At 41.0% G+C, this 19,171-nt stretch overlaps 2 protein-coding genes across 5 annotated transcripts in view; one reads left to right on the top strand and one right to left on the bottom strand.

Annotated features, from left to right (window-relative positions):
• The window catches only part of LOC128684844 (phosducin-like protein), a 372,671-nt gene that overhangs the window by 47,377 nt on the left and 306,123 nt on the right, over positions 1-19,171 (bottom strand). The window lies entirely within an intron of this gene.
• Positions 8,613-19,163, top strand: Pop5 (POP5 ribonuclease P/MRP subunit). Its single transcript, XM_053771133.2, has 4 exons — positions 8,613-9,115; positions 10,892-11,025; positions 12,888-13,057; positions 18,718-19,163. The coding sequence occupies exons 1-4, from the start codon at positions 9,096-9,098 to the stop codon at positions 18,817-18,819; spliced, it is 426 nt and encodes a 141-aa protein (XP_053627108.1). The 5' UTR covers positions 8,613-9,095; the 3' UTR covers positions 18,820-19,163.

Raw genomic sequence — 19,171 nt, 5'->3', positions numbered from 1 at the left:
GCACTCGATGTATGCACAAGGCTTATTCCTCTAAGAAAAAGGAGGAGTAGATGTAAAATAGAAAGAGACAGGCGCTCCCTTTACAGGCGACGGAAAAGAATAACAGAGCGGCTAAAAGAGGTCAATATATCTGAAATGCGCAGGGAGACACTGGTCAGAGAAATAGCAAGCATCGAACTTAAGCTAAAAGAATCCTTTAGGAGTCAGGAATCGCGGGAAGAACTAAAAGCTATAAATGAAATCGAAAGAAACCCAAAGTATTTCTTCTCCTATGCCAAATCAAAATCGAGAACAACGCCCAGTATTGGGCCCCTACTTAAACAAGATGGGTCCTACACAGATGACAGCAAGGAAATGAGTGAGCTACTCAAGTCCCAATATGACTCAGTTTTTAGCAAGCCTCTGACCAGACTGAGAGTCGAAGATCAAAATGAATTTTTTATGAGAGAGCCACAAAATTTGATTAACACAAGCCTATCCGATGTTATCCTGACGCCAAATGACTTCGAACAGGCGATAAATGACATGCCCATGCACTCTGCCCCAGGGCCAGACTCATGGAACTCTGTGTTCATCAAGAACTGCAAGAAGCCCCTATCACGAGCTTTTTCCATCCTATGGAGAGGGAGCATGGACACGGGGGTCGTCCCTCAGTTACTAAAAACAACAGACATAGCCCCACTCCACAAAGGGGGCAGTAAAGCAACAGCAAAGAACTACAGACCAATAGCACTAACATCCCATATCAAAAAAATCTTTGAAAGGGTCCTAAGAAGCAAGATCACCACCCATCTAGAATCCCATCAGTTACACAACCCAGGGCAACATGGGTTTAGAACAGGTCGCTCCTGTCTGTCTCAACTACTGGATCACTACGACAAGGTCCTAAATGCACAAGAAGACAAAAAGAATGCAGATGTAATATATACAGACTTTGCAAAAGCCTTCGACAAGTGTGACCTGGAGTTTACCTGGAGTTTACCTGGAGAGAGTTTCGGGGGTCAACGCCCCCGCGGCCCGGTCTGTGACCAGGCCTCCTGGTGGATCAGCGCCTGATCAACCAGGCTGTTGCTGCTGGCTGCACGCAAACCAACGTACGAGCCACAGCCCGGCTGATCAGGAACTGACTTTAGGTGCTTGTCCAGTGCCAGCTTGAAGACTGCCAGGGGTCTGTTGGTAATCCCCCTTATGTGTGCTGGGAGGCAGTTGAACAGTCTCGGTCCCCTGACACTTATTGTATGGTCTCTTAACGTGCTAGTGACACCCCTGCTTTTCATTGGGGGGATGGTGCATCGTCTGCCAAGTCTTTTGCTTTCGTAGTGAGTGATTTTCGTGTGCAAGTTCGGTACTAGTCCCTCTAGGATTTTCCAGGTGTATATAATCATGTATCTCTCCCTCCTGCGTTCCAGGGAATACAGGTTTAGAAACCTCAAGCGCTCCCAGTAATTGAGGTGTTTTATCTCCGTTATGCGCGCCGTGAAAGTTCTCTGTACATTTTCTAGGTCGGCAATTTCACCTGCCTTGAAAGGTGCTGTTAGAGTGCAGCAATATTCCAGCCTAGATAGAACAAGTGACCTGAAGAGTGTCATCATGGGCTTGGCCTCCCTAGTTTTGAAGGTTCTCATTATCCATCCTGTCATTTTTCTAGCAGATGCGATTGATACAATGTTATGGTCCTTGAAGGTGAGATCCTCCGACATAATCACTCCCAGGTCTTTGACGTTGGTGTTTCGCTCTATTTTGTGGCCAGAATTTGTTTTGTACTCTGATGAAGATTTAATTTCCTCATGTTTACCATATCTGAGTAATTGAAATTTCTCATCGTTGAACTTCATATTGTTTTCTGCAGCCCACTGAAAGATTTGGTTGATGTCCGCCTGGAGCCTTGCAGTGTCTGCAATGGAAGACACTGTCATGCAGATTCGGGTGTCATCTGCAAAGGAAGACACGGTGCTGTGGCTGACATCCTTGTCTATGTCGGATATGAGGATGAGGAACAAGATGGGAGCTAGTACTGTGCCTTGTGGAACAGAGCTTTTCACCGTAGCTGCCTCGGACTTTACTCTGTTGACGACTACTCTCTGTGTTCTGTTAGTGAGGAAATTATAGATCCATCGACCAACTTTTCCTGTTATTCCTTTAGCGCGCATTTTGTGCGCTATTACGCCATGGTCACACTTGTCGAAGGCTTTTGCAAAGTCTGTATATATTACATCTGCATTCTTTTTGTCTTCTAGTGCATTTAGGACCTTGTCGTAGTGATCCAGTAGTTGAGACAGACAGGAGCGACCTGTTCTAAACCCATGTTGCCCTGGGTTGTGTAACTGATGGGTTTCTAGATGGGTGGTGACCATGGCGTAATAGCGCACAAAATGCGCGCTAAAGGAATAACAGGAAAAGTCGGTTGATGGATCTATAATTTCCTCACTAACAGAACACAGAGAGTAGTCGTCAACAGAGTAAAGTCCGAGGCAGCTACGGTGAAAAGCTCTGTTCCACAAGGCACAGTACTCGCTCCCATCTTGTTCCTCATCCCCATATCCGACATAGACAAGGATGTCAGTAACAGCACCGTGTCTTCCTTTGCAGATGACACCCGAATCTGCATGACAGTGTCTTCCATTGCAGACACTGCAAGGCTCCAGGCGGACATCAACCAAATCTTTCAGTGGGCTGCAGAAAACAATATGAAGTTCAACGATGAGAAATTTCAATTACTCAGATATGGTAAACATGAGGAAATTAAATCTTCATCAGAGTACAAAACAAATTCTGGTCACAAAATAGAGCGAAACACCAACGTCAAAGACCTGGGAGTGATTATGTCGGAGGATCTCACCTTCAAGGACCATAACATTGTATCAATCGCATCTGCTAGAAAAATGACAGGATGGATAATGAGAACCTTCAAAACTAGGGAGGCCAAGCCCATGATGACACTCTTCAGGTCACTTGTTCTATCTAGGCTGGAATATTGCTGCACTCTAACAGCACCTTTCAAGGCAGGTGAAATTGCCGACCTAGAAAATGTACAGAGAACTTTCACGGCGCGCATAACGGAGATAAAACACCTCAATTACTGGGAGCGCTTGAGGTTTCTAAACCTGTATTCCCTGGAACGCAGGAGGGAGAGATACATGATTATATACACCTGGAAAATCCTAGAGGGACTAGTACCGAACTTGCACACGAAAATCACTCACTACGAAAGCAAAAGACTTGGCAGACGATGCACCATCCCCCCAATGAAAAGCAGGGGTGTCACTAGCACGTTAAGAGACCATACAATAAGTGTCAGAGGCCCGAGACTGTTCAACTGCCTCCCAGCACACATAAGGGGGATTACCAACAGACCCCTGGCAGTCTTCAAGCTGGCACTGGACAAGCACCTAAAGTCAGTTCCGGATCAGCCGGGCTGTGGCTCGTATGTTGGTTTGCGTGCAGCCAGCAGCAACAGCCTGGTTGATCAGGCTCTGATCCACCAGGAGGCCTGGTCTCAGACCGGGCCGCGGGGGCGTTGACCCCCGGAACTCTCTCCAGGTAAACTCCAGTGGTGGTAGTAGTAGTAGTAGTAGTAGTAGTAGTAGTAGTAGTAGTAGTAGTAACAAAAATAATACAATAAGGAAGAGCAATTAATTCGTACATGAGTAAAAGGATATAAAAGCTATTACTTGGGTAACATAAAAATAGGTTGGACAAATATAGACTGGAAAGAGGCAAGTGTTTTTTTCAGTGTTCACTCTCTGTAATGTGCTTGTGTAGTATAACAGGAGAGACTATGTGATGGCCTTTATATACCCTCTGTGTCCATGTATTGTTTGTAATGGCTTGATAAAGCTCCTGGAGAGCGAAACGTTGCCACAATAAATGTCACATTAGTTGCACTTGTGTCCTTTTACAAGATTTACGTAGGTGAAACAGCAATAAACCTCGACACCCGCCTCAATGAACACATTTACGCATGTAGGAACGACAACTTGAACAACGCCTGTGTACAACACCGAAATTCCACCAATCATCTCATGAAATTCAGAGACGCCCAATTAGTGATCAAAGAAACTAATTTCCGCAGACGAAAGTGGCTCGAATCAGCACTGATCGCTGTTTCAAATACAATTAAACAAAACAACGGCAGCTTCACCTTCTCCGAAGTCTTAGCAAGAATCCTCCTGAAAACAGTAAACCCTGCCATCACATAGTCTATTCTGTTATACTACACAAAGCACATTACAGAGAGTGAACACTGAAACAAGCTGCCTCTTTCCACTCTATATTTGTCCAACCTATGTGGATAGGGACGGGCAGCAGACATCTACAAGACCTTCACGGCTGCTGCAACTAACCCATCTCTTTGGGAAGGACCTACTTCCACTGGGGAATCCCACCTACCAGTGACTTTGCCCTCGTCTGCTGCCCGTCCCTATCCACTGACGCCTATATAAACCGCCAGTCTTCTTGTCTTTGCTCCAGATTCTTCTCCACCACGATGCTGTGAACACTAACTCCAAGGCCGAGGGACTGATTACCTCATCTTTTGTATATAGTTCTACTGTCTTCCTATTATGTCCTAGAATCTGTATTGATAAAGCCACTGGATGGCGAAACGTCTACTACAATAAAGATATCCAGATGTTGCACATGTGTCTTAACTTTCATATTGTCGGTATTTTATACCTTTCTTGCACTCACTAGTATTGCACCTCACTCTGAGCCTTTATATACCCTCTGTGTCCGCGTATTGTTTGTAATGGCTTGATAAAGCTCCTGGAGAGCGAAACGTTGCCACAATAAATGTTACATTAGTTGCACTTGTGTCCTTTTACTTTACTAGCTGACATCATTGACATACTACTATATAGAAAGCAGCTTGTTATGATGAGCATTTCGGACAAATTAGATCAATTTTGTTCCCAGGATGCGATCCACACCAGTCAACTAACACCCAGGTACCTATTTGCTGGTATAAACCTTGGTAATAAATACCGACAAGTTGTGTACGAATGGTATATAATACCGACAAGATGAGATTAAGACTGAACATTAAAATGGTATAAAATACCGACAGATTGTTAGGTAAGACACATATGCAACAGTTAGGTATCTTTATTTCGAAACGTTTCGCCTACACAGTAGGCTTCTTCAGTCGAGTACAGAAAAGTTGATAGAAGCAGAAGATACTTGAAGACGATGTAATCAGTCCATCACCCTTAAAGTTTTGAGGTGGTCAGTCCCTCAGTCTGGAGAAGAGCATTGTTCCGTTGTCTGAAACAATATGAAGTTGAAGTGACAGGATGGAGCCTTTATATAGTGCCAGGAGGTGAGACGTAGGTTGCTTTGGGAGGGCAGGTCCCTCTCAAACCCAGCCGTTCTCACTAGTAGAGGTCGAAGTTGATGGTCTGTACCAAGATACCAAGTCACTTCAACTTCATATTGTTTCAGACAACGGAACAATGCTCTTCTCCAGACTGAGGGACTGACCACCTCAAAACTTTAAGGGTGATGGACTGATTACATCGTCTTCAAGTATCTTCTGCTTCTATCAACTTTTCTGTACTCGACTGAAGAAGCCTACTGTGTAGGCGAAACGTTTCGAAATAAAGATACCTAACTGTTGCATATGTGTCTTACCTCACAACACATGAGATTAAGACACATGTGCAACATCTGGGTATCTTTATTGTAGACGTTTCGACATCCAGTGGCTTTATCAATACAAATTCTAGGACATAACTTGAAGACAGTAGAACTATGTACAGAATATGAGGTAATCAGTCCCTCAACCTAGGAGTAGGTGCGAAGAGCACCATAGTCGTGGTGCTCTGCATGGGTCAGTAGGTCTGTTGCAGTGTTCCTTCTTTGTTATGTTCTTAAGTGCAACTAATGTGACATTTTTATTGTGGCAACGTTTCGCTCTCCAGGAGCTTTATCAAGCTGTTACGTAACGTTGTTACGTTGCTACAATACATTGTAACGGCTTGACAAAGCTCCTGGAGAGCGAAACGTTGCCACAATAAAAATGTCACATTAGCTGCACTTATGTACATGAACATTAAAATGGTATAAAATACCGACAGATTGTTAGGTAAGACACATATGCAACAGTTAGGTATCTTTATTTTGAAACGTTTCGCCTACACCGTAGGCTTCTTCAGTCGAGTACAGAAAAGTTGATAGAAGCAGAAGATACTTGGAGACGATGTAATCAGTCCATCACCCTTAAAGTTTTGAGGTGGTCAGTCCCTCAGTCTGGAGAAGAGCATTGTTCCGTTGTCTGAAACAATATGAAGTTGAAGTGACAGAATCGGGCCTTATATAGTGCCAGGAGGTGAGACGTAGGTTGATTTGGGAGGGCAGGTCCTTCTCAAACCCAGCCGTTCTCACTAGTAGAGGTTGTCGAAGTAGATGGTCTGTACCAAGATACCCTTGTGTTGCAGTGTCTGACAGAATGAACATTAAAATGGTATAAAATACCGACAGATTGTTAGGTAAGACACATATGCAACAGTTAGGTATCTTTATTTTGAAACGTTTCGCCTACACAGTAGGCTTCTTCAGTCGAGTACAGAAAAGTTGATAGAAGCAGAAGATACTTGGAGACGATGTAATCAGTCCATCACCCTTAAAGTTTTGAGGTGGTCAGTCCCTCAGTCTGGAGAAGAGCATTGTTCCGTTGTCTGAAACAATATGAAGTTGAAGTGACAGAATCGGGCCTTATATAGTGCCAGGAGGTGAGACGTAGGTTGATTTGGGAGGGCAGGTCCTTCTCAAACCCAGCCGTTCTCACTAGTAGAGGTTGTCGAAGTAGATGGTCTGTACCAAGATACCCTTGTGTTGCAGTGTCTGACAGAATGAACATTAAAATGGTATAAAATACCGACAGATTGTTAGGTAAGACACATATGCAACAGTTAGGTATCTTTATTTTGAAACGTTTCGCCTACACAGTAGGCTTCTTCAGTCGAGTACAGAAAAGTTGATAGAAGCAGAAGATACTTGGAGACGATGTAATCAGTCCATCACCCTTAAAGTTTTGAGGTGGTCAGTCCCTCAGTCTGGAGAAGAGCATTGTTCCGTTGTCTGAAACAATATGAAGTTGAAGTGACAGATGTGATGGACTGATTACATCGTCTCCAAGTATCTTCTGCTTCTATCAACTTTTCTGTACTCGACTGAAGAAGCCTACTGTGTAGGCGAAACGTTTCAAAATAAAGATACCTAACTGTTGCATATGTGTCTTACCTAACAATCTGTCGGTATTTTATACCATTTTAATGTTCATTCTGTCAGACACTGCAACACAAGGGTATCTTGGTACAGACCATCTACTTCGACAACCTCTACTAGTGAGAACGGCTGGGTTTGAGAAGGACCTGCCCTCCCAAATCAACCTACGTCTCACCTCCTGGCACTATATAAGGCCCGATTCTGTCACTTCAACTTCATATTGTTTCAGACAACGGAACAATGCTCTTCTCCAGACTGAGGGACTGACCACCTCAAAACTTTAAGGGTGATGGACTGATTACATCGTCTCCAAGTATCTTCTGCTTCTATCAACTTTTCTGTACTCGACTGAAGAAGCCTACTGTGTAGGCGAAACGTTTCAAAATAAAGATACCTAACTGTTGCATATGTGTCTTACCTAACAATCTGTCGGTATTTTATACCATTTTAATGTTCATTCTGTCAGACACTGCAACACAAGGGTATCTTGGTACAGACCATCTACTTCGACAACCTCTACTAGTGAGAACGGCTGGGTTTGAGAAGGACCTGCCCTCCCAAATCAACCTACGTCTCACCTCCTGGCACTATATAAGGCCCGATTCTGTCACTTCAACTTCATATTGTTTCAGACAACGGAACAATGCTCTTCTCCAGACTGAGGGACTGACCACCTCAAAACTTTAAGGGTGATGGACTGATTACATCGTCTCCAAGTATCTTCTGCTTCTATCAACTTTTCTGTACTCGACTGAAGAAGCCTACTGTGTAGGCGAAACGTTTCAAAATAAAGATACCTAACTGTTGCATATGTGTCTTACCTAACACTTATGTACATATTGTGGGTAATTCTACCAACATTAATACAGGATTTTCTTGTTTTTGTCACTGTTCATCGTTCCCTTAACAATAACAAGCCATCCAGGGCCATTAGCAGTAAAAACATCTCCTAAGGTGGGTGTTTTGTGCGTGTTGAATGTGTCCATTTCTCAGAGGTTCGCCTTTGCTTCTGTACTTGTGTACTTCAAAATGCGCCTTATCTGAAGTCATTCGTGGCGAAATGTTTCCTTTAATAAATGTCCTGAACTGTGCATAAGTGTCTTTTTCCACACCCAGGTACCTACTTACCGCTATGTGAACAAGGACAGCAGGTGTAAGGTAACATGCCCAATGTTTCTACCCGACTTGGGATTGAACCACGGACACGGATGCGAGAGCGTTGCCTACTAAGCCACGGGTTCGGACCAGGAATGTTGATGTGAGCCTCTTCGATAAACTAGGCACTATGCTCACCCCTATGTCTTTCAGTCGGAGAGAGATGTGCAATTACTTTCCTCCCGAGTCTCGTCCGTGTCGAGTCTTCTGGCCCTACATGGCCCCAGTACATTTACTGGGTTTTAGTTCAAGCAACCATCTGCTTGATCAATCATGCTTTTTTGTGCATGTGTGTAAGAGTTAGTCGGTTAACTGCCAGTTTTCAAAGTTACTTGACGATAGACATTTAGCTCTTTTTTAGTGGAGGAGGAAAGGACGTGTCTGGGTGTGATACGGTTTAGGCAACAAGGGTCTGGCTGACCTAAGTGAGAACATTCTGGTCACGTTTCTCATTCCGGGTGAAACTTTATTTGTATCTATAATTCCCGCCCATATTCGGACAACATATTTTCCCCGGATTCCCGGGATGCTAGATTCAATAAGGCGTAAACCTCGGTGGTCCTTACTAACCCCAACACCAACAGCGGGGACTTCAGTCTGTCCAAACTTCATCACGCTGTAAACTCTGCTTATCCTTAAGAGAAACACCTCCATAACGCTGTAATCTCCACTTATCTTGAAGAGGAATACACCATCACTAAGTATTTTTTATTAAGATGGTCAGGTTCAAGAAGAGGTAAGCCCTCGCATTTTTTATAATCATAGTGTATCATACAATTGTAATATAATATTCCAGTGAGGGTTTTTAATCTAAGAAATTAGACCTATGTGGCCATTCCTTGAATCCAAACCAGAATGCTCATGAATGTACTACTACTAATTAATAATAATTATGGGAAATTATGGGGATGAGGTTCACAGGTACATTCCTGAAATATCTCATCCACATAATTTGAAGGGGAGCACAACTAGGCAATAATTTATTGCACTTGCCAATGTTAGTTGTGCCTCAGAATTAGGTGGGATTTTAGAGACACTAGGCTGCACCATACCTCTCCTCTGAGACCTACACACACACTTTTCCACCCACAAACAATGTTGGGCCTATCAGATATTACAACATAAAAATTAAGACCAATAATGTTGGTAAATTAAAAGATATTGAGTGGACTGTATGATGGTTTGTGACTTGAAAGGTAAGGAAGGGGGGTTCTGTTGAGTACACACCATTTTACCAAAAATATATGCATATTATATAAACAGAAAGAAAGAAAAATTTAACCTGAGCACTCATCGTTTAATTACTGGATCACAATTATTATTTGTGGAACACACCCTAACGCTACCCTAACAGCTAGAATTTACAATGGCCAATGCAAAACTACTGTACATTATGGGTAAGCATCACTTAGTTAGGGTATGCTGCTGGGAAGAAGGAGTCCTTTATTTTTCTATCCTTGTTGCTGAATTGTAAGGGCTTTCCACACTATTTATCCCAGTTCTTCAGCGGAGAACGTGTCAGCAATTTCTAAATTATGGATTGAGGCCATTATACACCAATTTGACCTCGATGACGCCTGATTACATTACACAAAATATCACAACCGGTTTTCCCAGATTAATTCACTATGGTGTCTTTTCGTCTGTATCACTCCGTGGCCACTGCACATTCTCTTTCACACCAAATTTCTCGAAGGGTCAAATCAGCATCACATTTTAATACACAGTTATTATATTATTCATATTTACACATTCTAAATTTAGGAAAATTATAAAAAAACAATTTCATAGTACATAATTTTATCCTTCTTCAAGGGATGTTCCGTAATGCTAATGAGAATCTTTTGATCCAAGGAATTAGGCTTGTCTTTCCCTTCCTTGGATCAAACCTGATTGCCTTCCATTCCCCAAGCACTGTATGACTCTATTGGGTACAGCTCTTCCCTGTAGATATGATGATAATGATTATAAAGCATAGCAGGTGGGAAAGACTTGGAATTTATTAGGATATTGTGGTTCATTTCAATGTTTCAGCAACAAATCAGTCACTGTCATCAAGTGGTGAGCCCCTCAAGCCTAAAGCAGAGGCGTTCAGCCACTTCTTATATATGAGCAGAAGTGAAGTACTGTATAGTGGCTATAGGTGATATTGCTGCTTAATATAATCCAGTAAGGTAAGTAGGTCATGCTAAACAGAGACTGCATGCCTCTGCTTTAAGCTTGAGGGACTGACCACTACCTGCTGTGGCTGAGGGAATGATCACCTCAAAATATATTCTACTGTCACCAGTTTTGTATTTGCCTATATCTGACTGAAGAAGTCCTGCTTTATAGGCACAATATCCATTAATATTACCATCACAGCAGAACAATCTCACACCTATCCACCACAGTGAACAGTACTGGTCACCTACTTCCCTTATTAGTTCATTATATTGATGATTTATCATATTCACAGGATTTATATAATACTGAGTTCTGTATTAATAGTATACATAACGTTTGTTTTTAGGTATTTCATTGTGGAGGTGATACCAAAAAGTCAAGCTCACATTCAACGCGAAGAGCTTCAGAGGGCAATAGTTGAAGCAGTAAAGAGACTTCATGGAGATTTTGGTGTTGCTGCAACTACTCCAGGTTTTCATGGTAATTTGGCTTTGCAGCACACAGCATTACTTTGCAGTATGAAAGTGGTTTTAAGCAATCATAGTATTGTATTAGTGTATTTCTGGAGTGATGAATAATAAGAATTTATTCTAACTGCCTATTTTTTCTTCCTGTCACCAGCAGCATTTTTCTGTGTTGCCAAGAAAGACAGCACAAGGCATGAGCTGGCTGCCTTAATCTAATTTAAATGACAATATTACTTGGATGGAGACAAATGGTTTTTAATACTTGACATGCTGTTGGAGTGTGAGCAAAGTAACATTTATGAAGGGGTTCAGGGAAACTGGCAGGCTGGACTTGAGTCCTGGAGTACAGTCCTGGGAAGTACAGTGCCTGCACTCTGAAGGAGGGGTGTTAATGTTGCAGTTTAAAAAACTGTAGTGTAAAGCACCCTTCTGGCAAGGCAGTGATGGAGTGAATGATGGTGAAAGTTTTTCTTTTTCGGGCCACCCTGCCTTGGTGGGAATCGGCCAGTGTGATAATAATAATAATATTACTTAACATACTCACCAATTTGTTTGTGGGGGGGACCAAGACTTGACTTCTGGTTGTGCCTCCTAGACTACTTGATTGTCATCACTGACTTTGGCTGCTTGGGCCTTATACCTATTCTAGAAGCTGTGTATTGAGTTTTCATCCACCACTGCCTTATCCATATCAGTCCACTTTCCAACCACCCTAAGAATAAAAAAATATGTGGTACTTCCTTACATCTCTGGTTTATCTGCATTTTCGGCTTCCACCTGTTTTACCTTGATCCTGGTCCTCTAAATTCAAAGTCTCTCCCTACCTGCCCTATCAGTTTCTCTTCACTAGTCATTCTCCCCTATATTCAGTTCCTTCAACCTCTCCTTATACATAGTTCATTCCTCTGAGTTTTGATACTAGGGCCACATACTTTATGGTGGTCTAACATGGATCTGAAGGATTCTGTCATTCAAGCTCCTAAATGCTATTCTGAGGGTTACTCATCTTGCATATGCTTCTGTCATTGCATGGTTTGTATGCAATTCTGGCAATATTATAAGTGTTACACTCACCCCACCCCTCAAGGAAGGTTCCTTGATGTTGGTGAGGGGCTCTTGATTTAGGGAATTGGATCTGTGCTCCAGTTCCCCAAATTAAGCCTGAATGCCTTCCACATCCCACCCTCCCCCAGGCGCGGTATAATCCTCCGGGTTTAGCGCTTCCCCCTTGATTATAATAATAATAATACACTCACCCCAGGTACTTTTCATTCTTGGATATTTGCAACTTCTCTCCACCCATGCTATAATCAGTGTCTCCTCTGCATGACCTTGCATTTGTTTTAGTGAAACTCGAAATGCTACTCATTTGACCACATCTGCAGTCTGTTGAGGTCAGTCTCTGGTATTATTCCTTTCCAGACAGGATTATTCAAATTCTATTTTCTAAAGTTGTTCAGTTTCAGTAATAACATCTGTACAATATTTTCAGTTCCCTTTGTTAAATTCCTACATCTTTGTGTGTACATCACTTTGTGGAATTTGCCTGTTTGGCACTTTGGTTTTACTGATATTCAGGGAAAACTGGTTAGTTGGATTTTGATTCCAGGAGGTGGGAAGTACAGTGCCTGCACTCTGAAGGAGGGGTGGGGATGATGCAGTTTGGAGGGTTGTCTGAACTGTAATGTCAGTGCGTTTCTGACAAGACAGCAATTGAGTGAGTGACAGTGAAAGTGTCTTTTTCTTTATTGGATCACTCTACCTTGGTGGGAGACAGCTAGAGTGTTAAAAACAGATTTTTTTTTTTTAATTTTGTTATGCAATTTCTAAGAATTAGTAATGTTTAACAGTTTCCTTTCAATCTACAATTTACAGTAAAGTACTGCAACATCAAGACACGTATAGCATTTATTAGTGTAGGTCGTGGTCCACATCAGCTAGTGGCCTCGGCTCTGCCCCTCATCACCAAGATAGGAGGGCAAGCAGCTACAGTTTGCACCATACACCTGGCAGCTTCAATGAGGCATGCCTTTTTGTTTGTGAAGGTTAGTTGGATGCAAGTGGCTTGTGTGGTGAATATTTACTAACATTGTTTTCGTAAAATTGAAATAAGCATTTCATTATACGGTAGTATTTAATATAATATACAGCCATACACTTTGTGCATGATAGTGATTTAGTATTTGTAGAAATTTTTGTTTTGCAAATGCTGTCCATCAGTAAACACAGGGATATTTCACTTCTAAGTACAGTAATGATAAACCAATCTTTCAAGTGCTGGTACAGCACTTATTGAAATTTAGAATGCTGAGTAATTAATGTTGAAAGGAAAATGAGGTGCATTTCAATACATTTTTTACATGTTAAGCTTAATATTCGGTTCTTGAATGACTTAGTGAATTCTTTAAATTTTATGCTTTGTATAATACAGTGGATCCCTGACTTATGATATTAATCCGTTCCAGAGAGCACATCATAAGACGAAATTATCATAAGTCGAATTAATTTTCCCCATAAGAAATAATGGAAATCAAATTAATCCGTTCAAGACACCCAAAAGTATGAAAAAAAAATTTACCACATGAAATATACATTTTCCTACACACAAAAAGGAGGATACATGCACAATATATATTGTGCATGTACTAGTGTACTAAATGAAGAATAAATGAGACTTACCTTTATTGAAGATGTAGTGATGAGTGATGAGACACTGTGTCCTGGGAGTGCCTTTTCCTCCTGAGTAATGTAGGTCCTGTTTGGCATTTTCTTCCAGAACAGGCCTTATCACACTATGTATGCCGCTATGATTCTTAAATCTTTCAAACCAACCTTTGCTGGCCTTAAATTCACCACTAGTTCCAGGTATTTTTTCCTGTTCACCTGGGTGTTAGTCAACTGGTGTGGGTCTCATCCTGGGGGACAACAGAATCTCTACAACCACGGTGTTGTAAACACCACCTCCAAGGCTGAGGGACTGAATACCTCATCTTTTGTATATAGTTCTACTGTCTTCTAATTATGTCCTAGAATCTGTATTGATAAAGCCACTGGATGGCGAAACGTCTACAATAAAGATAACCAGATGTTGCACAAGTGTCTTAACTTTCATTAAGGACCCCAATGGAAATAAGTTAGTCCTCAATGACACACTGACTTTCTTGGGTTATACTGGGTGGCTAACCTTCTAGGGTTAATTGTTTCTTGGTATTCTCGATAAGCCTATGGTGGCTTATTTAGCAGTTACAAGCACTAAAAACACTGGAATAATACAAAATTTATCAAATATATGCGTGCAACCGTCCGCCCTGGCTTGTAAACAATGTCACACTAGCTCAGCTGAGGCGCTCAGGCCAGATGGACCAGACAGCTGCCTTCGGGACGAATGATGTAAGTCGAGTTTTTCAGCGTAGGTCGGGGTCAAATTTTTACGCTGACAAGCATCGTAAGTCAGTTTTATCATAGGTTGAGGCCATCGTAAGTCGGGGGTCCACTGTATATGTGAAATAATCACATACCCCTGTGCATAAACAATACAATTTATTTGCAAAAATGTTTCTCATTTTAAGATGAATGGAGTGTAAAGTTGTATATTATTGGAAGTTACAGAATATCGAAGTAAGAGCAGTTCCTGTATTTAAATTTGTATAAATGTCAAATGTCTTAGGCATTTGACCCTTTCGTTGTTCATGCCATAGTACTGTGTCATGAGCTCAGCTTACTCAGATAAGCTGCGAGCAGTAAATTTGGGCCTAGATATGAGAGACTGGGCCTATACAGTAAGGGTGCACCATAAAAAAAAAAAATCTGCAGCACATAGTGCTTTATGAGAAAAAATGCAAGTGTTTTTGGTTTATGAATTTGTGGTGTATTTTTGTATAGCTTTTATGATTGTATTTTTGGTTTCTTGGTCTCATTTGATAGAATGGAAGATATATTACAGAAATAGAGATTATTTTGATTGGTTTCAAAACTGAAAATAGCTTGAAATTGAGTTCAAAGTAGCGGAAATGTTTGATTTTTGCCGATATTTAAAAGTAAACAGATCATGGCACTTGTCCAATACACATCCAACTGGTAGGTCTAATATGCATTCATAAATGCGCTGATATTATTTATGGAATTATTACAATATTGCAGGACAGTAAATCTTTTATCTTTTTGTGTGAATAAAAATTCTTTGTGTGAATAAAAAATCAAAATGGAATTCATATGTAAAGCCTGGAAATGTAACTAATAAACAGAGGAAATGTTATTTTAGTGCCAGGAATGCCTGCATTGTTTATTCTGGACCCTATTTTGAAATTTGTGTGAAATTGGCCAAATTACCAATTTCTGATCACTTTATTGGGTAATTGAAATACGTAGTTGATTGGGCAGTTTCTTGTATTCAGTTGATAAAATGGAAGACATACTAGCAAAATAGCTAGTATGCCTGGAACAGTGTAATTGGCATACAATAGGATTCAAAGTGGGCAAAATCACAGATGCATAAATATCGCTGGCATGGCAAAATTTGTGAAAGCATAATTTCGTCAGTTTTCCATAAAATTTCGTACTTTTTGTTTTATTTACTTAAGAAAAAGATTCTTTACCATTTCATAATTTTTTTTTTTTTTTTTTTTTTTTTTTTTTTGAAAATTCTTGGATGCTGCAGGTAAGTTTCAGATTAGGAGTCTGGACAATGAAAGGGTTAAGCTGAGAGATTTTGAAAATTTGAGCACTTGTATTTGTTTTGTGTTGTACAGGAATGTCTACAAAAGTAATTATGGCATTTTGTTGAATGCTTGTATACTCTGTGTAGCAATCTAAATCGAGGATTTTTTTTTTTTGACGTGCATTAAATATACCAGTACAGTAAATAATAATTGATGGTTACGGTCTGCAATAAAAGTCATATATATATATATATACAGTGGACCCCCGCATAACGATATTAATCCGTTCCTGAGAGCTCATCGTTATGCGAAATTATCGTTATGAGAATGAATTTTCCCCATAAGAAATAATGAAAATCAAATTAATCCGTGCAAGACACCCAAAAGTATGAAAAAAAAATTTTTACCACATGAAATATACATTTTCCTACACACAAAGAGAAGGATACATGCACAATAGTAGAGTAGTACATGCACAATATATATTGTGCATGTACTACTCTACTAAATGAAGAATAAATGACACTTACCTTTATTGAAGATGCAGCAATGACTGATGAGACACTGTTTCCTGGGAGTGCCTTTTCCTCCTGAGTAATGTAGGTCCTGTTTGGCATTTTCTTCCAGAACAGGCCTTATCACACTGTGTATGCCACTACGATTCTTAAATCTCTCAAACCAACCTTTGCTGGCTTTAAATTAACCAATATGAACACTAGTTCCAGGCATTTTTCCCTGTTCACCTGGGTGTTAGTCGACTGGTGTGGGTTGCATCCTGGGAGACAAGATTAAGGACCCCAATGGAAATAAGTTAGACAGTCTTCGATGACACTGACTTTTTTGGGTTATCCTGGGTGGCTAACCCTCTGGGGTTAATTGTTTCTTGGTATTCTCAATAAGCCACACCAACAACGGTGCTACAGCAGCAACAGCAGCAGCAGCTGACAGTGCTACAGCAGCAGCAGCAGCAGCTGACAGTACTACAGCAGCAGCTGACAGTGCTACAGCAGCAGCAGACGGTGCTACAGCAGCAGCAGACAGTACTACAGCAGCAGCAGCAGCAGCTGACGGTGGTACAGCAGCAGCAGCAGCTGACGGTGCTACAGCAGCAGCAGCAGCTGACGGTGCTACAGCAGCAGCAGCTGACAGTGCTACAGCAGCAGCAGCAGCAACTGACAGTGCAGCAGCAGCAGCAGCTGACAGTGCTGCAGCAGCAGCAGCAGCAGCTGACAGTGCTACAGCAGCAGCAGCAGCAGCAGCTAACAGTGCTACAGCAGCAGCTGACAGTGCTACAGCAGCAGCTGACAGTGCTACAGCAGCAGCAGACGGTACTACAGCAGCAGCAGTAGCTGACGGTGGTACAGCAGCAGCAGCAGCTGACAGTGGTACAGCAGCAGCAGCAGCTGACAGTGCTACAGCAGCAGCAGACGGTGCTACAGCAGCAGCAGATGGTACTACAGCAGCAGCAGCAGCTGACGGTGGTACAGCAGCAGCAGCAGCTGATGGTGCTACAGCAGCAGCAGCATCAGCAGTTGACCATGGTACCACAGTATTTCGATAATATTTCTCACCCTTTTTACCACAGGGTTGGCACTAGAAGCTTTCTTGGGGCCCATGGTCACTTATTTTGCAGATAAAATCACCAAAAACGCTGTAATAATACGAAATGTTCCGATTGTATGCTTGGATGTTACCGTGGAGGCTGGCTTGTAAACAATGCCACCAGCGGAACATGTGAGGCTGGCTCAGGCCGCACATTAGACGCGTCTCGGACGAATAGCGTTGAGCGGGTTTTTTAGCGGTATGCGAGGCAAAATCTTAGCGATAAAATGTATCGGTATGCGGATTTAACGTTATGTGATGCCAACGGTATGCGAGGGTCCACTGTATTATGAATTAATCACAAGGATTTATTATCTCAAGATATATTGTACAGTAAATAAACCATATATGTACAGTGGAACCTCGGTATAGGACCAGCTCCCTGCTCGAACAAAGCTCAGCACTCGGCCAAACAAATATGACCTGCCAGAACTTCACTGTAAATTATTTTGTGTTTCTTTGCATTTTTTGGTGCATTTTTGTATTGTATGACTAAGTCATACAATACAATTGCTATGACAATTAGTGATTTTAGATTTTTAGATTTTGTCACTGAGGTGGCTAGTTTATTGTGCACCCCATATCCATCCTGTGGTCGGTAGCGCAAGAGCATATCGATACACAAAAGGCCTAGGAACTAGGCCCCAAAAGGATTAACAGGTATACATATGGGTTTATATCTACAGTTCACTTATCTGTTACAGGCAAATTTAGGAAATTTACTTAGTATATCTGATATCTTATTTTCATTAATAAGATATCTTGATATGTCACATAGGTTATTATGCTGGTTCTGTATTCCTCAATAAGTGGACAATTAAGCACATAGTGTTCAAGACAGTGACCATATGCCTGATCACATAATTTGCATTTAGTTTGATAATCATCTGTGTCTCCCAGACTGCCAGAAGTACTTGTAACCAAGCCTAAGCCTGGCCACTACAATATCAGTCAGTCTTTTCCCCCTTTACAAGTTGCTCCATAAATGTACTTATCTACGTTCGTGTTATCATAGTGGGTTATAGACCTACTCGGGTTTCTAACTGCATTCCTATAACAATCATTTTCATTATTTACTTCTCTCCTAATATTATTCCAAACAAACAGAAAATTGGTTGGGAAGAACTTGTTTGATACTCAAAGCGGCACTTGAACAGCCTTCTGGAATGAATTAAGGTCGCATACCGAGGTTCCACTGTACAACGTTACTTTTTAAAACTACCTTTCATATTTATCTTCATCTCACATTGTACAGTACTTATATGATGAGCTGATAAAATGTGTCCATAGCATTTTAGTATAGTATGCAATGATTCATTGTTTTAATTCATTATTCATTGAGATAGGATGGTAGAGACTCAAATGTGCAACCCTAGATCAAAAGTAAATGGATAATTTTTAGAAAAAAAAAATAAATATACATTATGCCATATTATTCATTTCAGAGATACCATGAAGAAAAAATAAAGAAACTAGAAGAAAGCCTGACTTCTGCTGAGATGAACCACTGGAAGCAAGAAAAGGATCGAATACTAAGTCGCAGATGATATATATATATATATACTACAGTATTTTCCTCTGAAAATTTGCTGTCATCTTTCAAAGCAATTAATGTGAAATAATGAAAATGAAGAGAAGTAATGATGGCTAACTTCAGTGTTGCACTAGTCAGTAACACTTCCTTTTAAATTCATCAGAAGTAATGAGAGTTACTGCAGTATAAGTAAATGGCTTAAATATTTAACTGTTTGCAGTTAAAGCTGTAAAGTTATTAGATAATTAGCTTATGACAGTTTTTTCCATTTGTTACATTGCCTTTGGAGATTCAGTAAAGTTTTTGATGTACACTCTTAATGTTGTGCACACCTTAAATAGAACCGTGTTAAAGATATCCTAAAT

This window comes from Cherax quadricarinatus, chromosome 5, assembly GCF_038502225.1.
Source record: "Cherax quadricarinatus isolate ZL_2023a chromosome 5, ASM3850222v1, whole genome shotgun sequence".
Taxonomy (NCBI): domain Eukaryota; kingdom Metazoa; phylum Arthropoda; class Malacostraca; order Decapoda; family Parastacidae; genus Cherax; species Cherax quadricarinatus.
The sequence above is the reverse complement of the archived record's forward strand: the minus strand, read 5'-3'. Positions and strand labels throughout refer to the sequence as shown.